The sequence below is a fragment of the Miscanthus floridulus genome, chromosome 18, assembly GCF_019320115.1.
Source record: "Miscanthus floridulus cultivar M001 chromosome 18, ASM1932011v1, whole genome shotgun sequence".
In the NCBI taxonomy this organism is placed as follows: domain Eukaryota; kingdom Viridiplantae; phylum Streptophyta; class Magnoliopsida; order Poales; family Poaceae; genus Miscanthus; species Miscanthus floridulus.
The window spans coordinates 72,441,464-72,449,950 of record NC_089597.1 but is presented as its reverse complement, the minus strand read 5'-3'; the positions used below and the strand labels follow the sequence as shown (position 1 = coordinate 72,449,950).

The 8,487-nt window shown below is 42.6% G+C and overlaps 2 protein-coding genes across 2 annotated transcripts; both read left to right on the top strand.

Annotated features, from left to right (window-relative positions):
* The first annotated feature begins 3,421 nt into the window (after nt 1-3,421).
* On the top strand, nt 3,422-4,015 carry LOC136524013 (uncharacterized). Its single transcript, XM_066517504.1, has one exon. The coding sequence runs from the start codon at nt 3,422-3,424 to the stop codon at nt 4,013-4,015; it is 594 nt and encodes a 197-aa protein (XP_066373601.1).
* Nucleotides 4,016-5,646: 1,631 nt separating this feature from the next.
* On the top strand, nt 5,647-7,032 carry LOC136524012 (auxin-responsive protein IAA21-like). Its single transcript, XM_066517503.1, has 3 exons — nt 5,647-5,807; nt 6,390-6,451; nt 6,763-7,032. Exons 1-3 carry the CDS (start codon nt 5,647-5,649, stop codon nt 6,795-6,797), a joined length of 258 nt encoding a protein of 85 aa, XP_066373600.1. The 3' UTR covers nt 6,798-7,032.
* Nucleotides 7,033-8,487: the final 1,455 nt, after the last annotated feature.

Sequence of the window (8,487 nt, the reverse complement as noted above, 5' to 3'; positions counted from 1 at the left end):
TCACTCACGCGAACTCATCCAAGGGGTCAGTGGGATGAATCAAAGTTAGTAACGCGCGCGCCCGTGACCATGGTGGCTCGGCAAAGCAGAGCTTGCCGACGCGGTGGCGCTCAAGTGACTAGGGCATGGTAGAAGCTAAACGGACAGCACATATAGGCTCAGGAGCTCACCATGACTTTAGAACACTAGACGGTCGAGCTGGGAACAGGACAGTGCTAGATGGCCGACGTCGAGGACAAAGGCGGTGGCGCGAACTCACGGACATGGTGGTGTTCTGGCACGTCTGGACGTTGGCTGCAAGAACAAACGAGCCGATAAGCAACAGGGCGCCAAGGCAAAGTGAAAGCTCATGACGATGGAATCAGAGATGCGCCACAGAGGGCTTCCCATGGCGGAGGGGCTCACGGCAGTGCTTCGGTCGTCGTCGAGGAAGAAGATGGCATGCGGGGCAGCTTTGGTGGTTAAAGCTAGCGTGAGTAGGAGCAATCAGTACGCAAGGATGTGGCGGAGTTGTGGGCGAGAGCAATTGAACTAGGAGCGAGCAACGGTGGAGAAATCGCTGGCGCGGCGAGAGCTCGACGGCGGTGCTAGAAAGAGAGAAAGGGGAGGTGGTGGCTGACTCAGCAAGATAAGGGTTGCGTGGAGGCTTCTGGGCGTCCACCTCCTGCTCGTGACGCATCCGCGGAAGCAGCTGCGTGCCACAGCATGAGAAAGAGGTGAAAACGATCGACGGAGCGGCCACCAACGTTGACCAAGCAAGCAGCTCGCCGGCGACACTGTAGCACCTAAGAGCCCTTCTTCCATTTTCTTCCACTTTCATGTAGCAACTTGAAAATCTCCAAAGATAAAAGTCGTTCCTCTTGATGTCCTCTACAACTTTGCTTTAAGCCTCGATCTCTAATTCTAACTAGTTAGAGAGATCTAAGCTAAAGATCAGAGGAACCTTGAAACTGCATTTTTGAATCTTCAGTTAGGGTTTTGAAATTCAGTTAAGTTAGTTTCTTTGGTGAATGAATTTGTGATTAATTAACAAGCAAACTTTTCAACCAATAGCATCATTGCATAGTACAAACTTTGTACTAAAAAATGATACTAGGGTTGCAACAAGTTTATTTGAGAAATTCATTTTAATAAATCCCTCAAATTTGAATTCAAAACTAAATCCCAAGACTTAGCCTAAGTGCTGGAATCCAATTCTGTTTTCAAATTTGGAGTTCAAGTTTTAATGGGTTGGACTTGAATTCATACCCTATACCTGACACTAGTGTAAAGTACACACTTTACACCTCAAAGTTTATTAGGGCATAAGTGCAAGTATTTTTGGTGAAATTCAAAAATAGAAGGTCACAAAGTACCTTAAAAGATTTTGGTTGTAGCACATCACAACACACATGCATTGCATTGCTAACCAATTAACATTGATTTTACTGGATGCAAAACTTGGTTTGCTACTATGGATGATCAACATGCATGATGATGACATGGTCAAGTTTGAGTGATGCTTAACACCAGGGGTGTTACATCAATCTTCTACAAGTAGTGCTGGGATATTGTTGGGGACCGAGTAACAGATGAGGTCCTGGATGTACTGAAGGGAGGGGATATACCAGAAGGATGGAATGACACAACCATCGTCTTGATTCCAAAGGTATAGACTCTAGAGTATGTAAAAGATTTATGCTAATTAGTTTATGGAATGTGCGGTACAAAGTGGTCTCAAAAGTTCTTGGTAACAGAGTTAAAGCTATCCTACCAAGTATTATCTCACCATCTCAAAGTGCTTTTGTCCCGAGAAGATTAATTGGAGACAATACTCTCATCGCTTATGAGTTGTTGTATTATATGCGAAACAAAAGGAGGGGTAATGTAGGGTATGCTGCCATCAAGTTGGACATGAGCAAAGCGTATGACTGAGTAGAATAGAATTTTCTGAGGGATATGATGATCCATCTGGGCTTCTCTTCAACTTGGGTAGAACTAACCATGAAGAGTGTGCAAACTGTTAAATATAAGGTGAAGATCAAAGATTGTCTAACTGAGGAAATTATCCTAGAACGAGGACTCAGGCAGGATGATCCCCTATCACCCTATCTCTTTTTACTTTGTGCCGAGGGGTTCTCTGCCATATTACAGAAAGTTGAGGTTGATGGAGAAATTGGTGGGTTAAAATTTGGCACGGCGCTCCAAGCATCTCTCACCTGCTGTTCGCCGTGATTCTTTGATAATGATTCAGGCGAATGAGGAAGATGCAACAAAGTTACAGGGTGTCCTGGATTTGTATGAGTGTTCGGGGCAAATAATCAACAAGGATAAATCAACCATTATGTTTAGTAAGAACATAGGCAGTGAGCACAAGGTAGCGGTAATGCGGACGATGGGTATCAACCGAGAATCTTTCAGTGATAAATATTTGGGTCTACCAATTCATGTGGGCAGAACCAAAGCACAGGTTTTGGCTTCCTAAAGGATAGGTCTAGTAGAGAATTCAGGGGTGGAGGGAGAAATTTCCGTCTAACGTAGGATAGGAGGTGATGATAAAAGTAGTTGCACTGGCAATTCCCACATATGCAATGGGGTGCTTTGACATAACAAAAGAACTCTATGACCAGATCGGCGAACAGGTGTGCAGTTACCGGTGAAGTCAGAATGACAAAGAAAATACAATGCACTGGTTAAGTTGGGAGAAACCGAGAGAAGGGCAAAGAAGCAAGGCGGACTAGGTTTCAGAGATATGCTTGCCTTCAATATTGCTATGTTGGCAAAGCATGATGGAGACTAATTCAATATCCCAAATCGCTATGTGCAAGGGTTCTCAAGGCAAAGTATTATCGTGGTGGTGACTTGCTCAACGCGAAATCTAGTGATGGGATGTCCTACATGTGCAGGAGTATTTTGAAGGGTTTGGAGCTTCTGAAGAAGGGGATTATCTGGCAAGTGAGATTGGAGACAACATCAAAGTCTGGGTGGGTTCATGGATACCTCAGGGCTTTACATGTTGGCCAATCACCCTAAGGGGCATGAACATCTTTTTCTAAACTGATTAACCCAAGCACGGGCCAATGGGATAGGGAGCTGGTGCAGAACATATTCTGGAGTGAAGATACAACCAAGATCCTCGCTCTTCCAGTCCATCTGGAGATGGAGGACACTTTAGCATGGCACTAAGATCCCAAAGGCTTATTTTCAGTCAAGTCGGCATACAGGGTCTTTTATGATGACCAACAATGCAACAAAAATGACTCGGTGACATTGAGTTCATCGTGTAAGCAAGACAAAGAGGTGATCTAGTCCATGATATGAAAATGGAAGGCCTAGACCGATTCAAGCACTTTATGTGGAGATCGGCACACAATTCTTTAGCGCTTTGTATCAACCTGATGTGCGACAAAGCTAGAGAGGATGGAGGGCACCTATTCTTTAGATGCAGGTGTGGCGGTCGGCTGGACTAGAAGAAGTAAGGGAACGCCTCAGCTTGTGCCATGATGCGAAGGGGACAGTGAAGCACAGCCTGCATCTCAGAGGGGAAACTCAATTGAGAATAACTTTCATCCTGAACAAGTGGTGGCATGGAAGAAATTCAGTTAGGGAGGGCAGACTGCGAAGATTGCCAGACCATATATCTTTGTTAAGTGGAAGGCAAGCGGTAGAGGTTAGAGCTTTGAGATCTCCAGCACCGAAGAGGGGAAGTAGATGTGCACAGAGGTGGAAGTGTCCTCAGCCAGGTACTCTCAAGCTGAATGTCGATGGAGCCTTCAAAGAATCGGATGATAGTTGTGGATGGGGCTATGTGATTCCTGATGATTTGGGTGTAGTCATCCAGACGGGCTCAGGCCGCAGGAATCTTGCTTACAGTCCATTGCTTATTGAGCTGGCGGCCTGCATCAAGGGCATTAGCGCGGCGGTGCAGTTGGGCATCAACAACATTATTCTGAAAATGGACGCGCAACAAGTGGTAGGGGCTTTGCAAGGGGATGAGTTCAGACAATCACTGGTGGAGGCCTTGTGCATGAGCTGAAACAGCTGCTCCTTCACTGTTGGCCGGAGTGCCAGATTATATCATGTATATGGTGTCAAGCGATTTAGCTGACATGGTCGAGTAATGGAATTGTAAATTCCTATAAAAAGCTTCCGTCGAACATTGTCAACTCAGAACCTTTCTAATTTCTTATAACGTCGTCTCAGAAAATAATAATAAAAGAATCATCTGATTCATGATACTTGTACGTACTGGCCGTCTGGCCCAGGCCTACCTCCAATGCAAAAGACAATCACTACAACATATGTATCTCTTATGAGACTAATCTTTACTGCAAGTACTACCTTAGCATGCAAGGCATCTAGCATATCTTTCACTAATTACTCGTACCAGTAAATATGCCCGTGCGTTGCAATGGAAGAAAAAAAGCTATTAAACATTCATGGAAAACGATAACGTGAGTGATACATATCTACTTATGTTTATCCTTTTATAATTTATTTTATGATGACCATGACATCCATAATACAAGTTAATGCTAACAATAAATAACAATATCCTATTAAACCTGCATCAAGTTAAAATGCAGCTTGGTATATTTTTCCTTCCATTGCGAAGCACATAATTATTTAGCTATAAATATACCATAATTTTATTTTTCATAATACCCGTCCATGTGTTTCTATGACTCAATATCGACCTTTGTAGCTTTTTGACGCATCATATCAACATCCGTAATTTTTTTTGTAGATATATCAAACCGCTCTTGAATTTTCACACAACAGTCCTCATTGGGAATTACATAAATACATTTATTTAGATTTCATTAGATAATAATCTACCCAAGATTCCAGTTGACGAAATAATTAGTTGTAATGTTGACTAATCCATATTTTAATCAAAACTAAATCAGATGGCGTAAATCCTTCTCCTCAAATCAAAACTTAATGCGCAAACAAACATAATAAGTCCTGAAAAGTAAGAGTTATGCACCGGGTCTTGTCTTGGGCAGAAACCGAACAACGAAAAGTTAGTGAGGGCTTCAGGAACACCGACGACGAGGACCTCCTCCTCGTACTCCTTGGCCACCTCCGCGTATTTTGGATCTGCCTGTGGCACGTTCTCAGTCATCACCGAATATATATGTATGCAACATATGCAAGGATGGTTTAACACACCAATAGACAAAAACATAACCTAACAAGATTCATAGTATTTATGGATAGATCATATTTTTATGAAGCTAATAAAACTGGTTTGGCATTTTTCTAATTTTTTCATGATTTTTGGAGAATTTTGCAAGATCTCTAGTTTTATAGAAAAAGATAAAAACCAAAGAAAAGAAAAAAAAAAGGCTTGCATGAGCTTGGTGCAGCCCACAACGAAACCAGTCCAACTACAAGGATTCAAGCCCAGAGCAAAAAAGAAACCCATCTGGAGAGGCCCACTCGAATCTAAACATTTTGCATCAGGAACCCCGATTTATTTCAAAAACTATTAAGGCCCTTCCACCTCTTCTTTTTCTCTGGCATCTTTACATCTAGAACCCCATATTTCTTTATATTCTCTTCCCCACTCCTAATCTCAGTTCGGAGCATTGTCTGTTTATTTGTCCTTTTTAGTTAGAAGACTGACTTGGTGTGGTTTCCTATGGTGGAACGGTAATTGAAATGTTATCTGTTCCTGCAGGCCATAATGAATCTAATGGGAAATCGGGAAGAGAAGAACTATCTGATTTCCGACTGATGGATTATAAAAATGGCACTGAGCTTGTTCTCACGTACAAGGACAAAGATGGAGATTGGATGCTTGTTGGTGATGTTCCGTGGAGGTGAGTTATTTTCAATGACTCAAAATTTATCAGTGTATTTACTAGAAGCACTAACAAAGTGCAGATTCTATGTTGTATTTTCAAATAGAAAATTTGTGAGGTTTTAGTGAAACCTTTTAACCTCATCTGCATGTCATTTTCTCTTAAATGTTGTGATGGATTCATTTTCTTATGGTGTGTTGGAAAATTTAGTGTGTTCTGTTTCCTGTGTTAATTATTGAATTGTTTTACACTCACTTTCTGTTTGTACGTGGGTTATATTGTTTGAAACAGAAATTGGAAAGGTTAAGGGGAGTTGTTGATAAAAACAAAATAAAAATGCTATGGGAAGCCAGAGTTTGAAATTAGGTTAAAACATGTCGGTGCGAATGGTGCCCTTCCCATCATATGTCTGTAGTGTTGGTGGTTATCTTCACATGTTTTACTTTATTTCCCTGGTTTTCATGGGCCCACGCAGCATACCTTTTCCTGTTCCCACAAGCATTTTGCATGTTTCGATGAGTTCTGGACTTGAACTAGGAGTTGAGAAACTGTGTTGTGCTTTTAAAGCTGCCTGATTTGTAAAATGTTGCTGTATTGCAGAATGTTCACAGGCAGCTGTAGGAGGCTCAGGATCATGAAGGGGTCAGATGCAGTGGGCCTTGGTAAGTACAGGTGATATGTGGTTGCATATGGATGTGTTGCTTGTGTTCATGACTTTTCCTGTGGAGGAATATCAGAGAATCTACTACTTTCAGATGCAGTTCTGCACTGCTACACTAGAGTGTTTTTTTTTTTTTTGTAAAATTACTAGGCCATCCAGTTTGTTGGAACTAGGTCTGGTCTATTCCATTTACTGTGGCCATGCACATCTGTTTAAGCTGCTTTCTTGTCATGATTAGCCCGAGAATCTGTTCACTTTTTTTTTGTGCTTATTACAAGCTTATAATATAAGAATGTACTTTCAATTTTTCAGCTCCTAGAGTCTCTGACCAGAGCAAGAATGGTTAACTAGGAAGGATGAATGTGATCTGCTCCCTGCAACCACATCATACTCTTACATGTAAGGCCCCATTCTTGAAACTACAAGGTTAATGGACTTAAGTTGTGAGAAGGGGATTACTTACATCCATGTGTACCTCTATGATTTGGACTCATATGTTAGATTGCAAACATAAGTTGTGTGTGTAATTCTGTTGTATGTCTGCCTATCTGACCATGGGTCATAGTTTCTGTTGTAAATGATTGCTTGCTGTATGTTGCAACCAGGTTTTGGAGTGCTGCATTGTGCTTGCTAATGCCCAGCATGAGCCAATCTGTCTTTGTGAAACCCTCTCGGTGGCTCGAAAGGTTGAATTACTGCAGAGCAATTTTTCTCTGGCCTGATGATGATTCTGGTCGCACAGCTGTGGACGCAGAACCATCAAATCCTGATAATTCATCAGTTAGAAGATCACATCAGGATGTCATAATAATCTTCTCTTCCTGTTCCAAGGCATGGACTTCTGGGTTGCTTGCTTCAGTTACTGGCTCTGAATCCAAAACCCTACCAAGTCAGCTGGTCCAGATATCTGGAGTCCTGAATTCCTTTTGGTGTCCGGCCCTTTCCAGTCTCTATGCAGCATAGAAGTTTTATCATTCCTTCGATCGTAGACAGCTGCCATAGATCCCCCGAATCAAAAACGGATTTCTAATTATCTCCATTATTCGATTGATTACGGGTCAACCATTCTTTCCAATATAGAGAAAATAATTGGCCAAAGATTAGAACTGCAAGTCTGCATGGGTGGTGCACACCCTATTGTCAATAGTGGCCCCCAATCAGTGCTTGTGGTAGTGGGTCCTTCCCCCATCTGTTATCCTTTTCCTGGTGCCATGATACTGTCTTTGGAAAGCGGAGGGGAGGTTTCCCTGCAATCATTCATGCAGCATCAAGAGCAAGATGGTGGTGGTAGGAAAATAAAGTTCGGAGGCAGTTCTACAAGGCCGCCGTGACTTGGGGCTTTTTTTGTTTCCTCTTGCATACACTAATACTCCTACAATGATGCTTTTGACTTAGTTTATCAAATCCATCAGGGGTTATGTTTATGTTCTTTTATAGCAGTGTGGTTTGGTGGCTGGATTGTGGTTTTGTGTGAATTTTACATTGTGGTCTCCTTGGTGCATAGCTCGCATTGCTAAAGTTGTGTTGCTTAAGATATGGATGGGTGTCCTTTCGTGCTGAAACACAGGGGATGCTGATGCTCCCTGCCTTGCTTGTGCTGCCCCTATTCTATCTAGTCATGCCCCACTTGCATTGCATGCATGAAAACTGCCATTTGATAATTTGTGACGGGGAGGAACAGAAACAAGAAAAGGAATGATATATATGTTCTGATTCCTCAGCAACTGAGCCGCAACATGGTGTGGTCTATTGCTATGGTATAGTATATATCTAATATCTTACATAGTTTTCAACTGCTACCAGTGTGGTATGGTGTGGCTACTGGCCTGGTGGTTGGTTTGTTCTGATTCCTCGGCAACTCAGCGCCAAATTTGGTCGCCCAACGGAGACGAGCTGAGTAGGGCCGTTTCCGTGCCGATGGTGCAGTACGCGGTGGTCCCGGGTTGTGCTGCTCGTTCCTGGGTCCTGACTTGTCTTTACTTGGCCAAACCTTATTTCTGGAGCAACATAGCCAACTCATATAGTATGGTTCTTGCT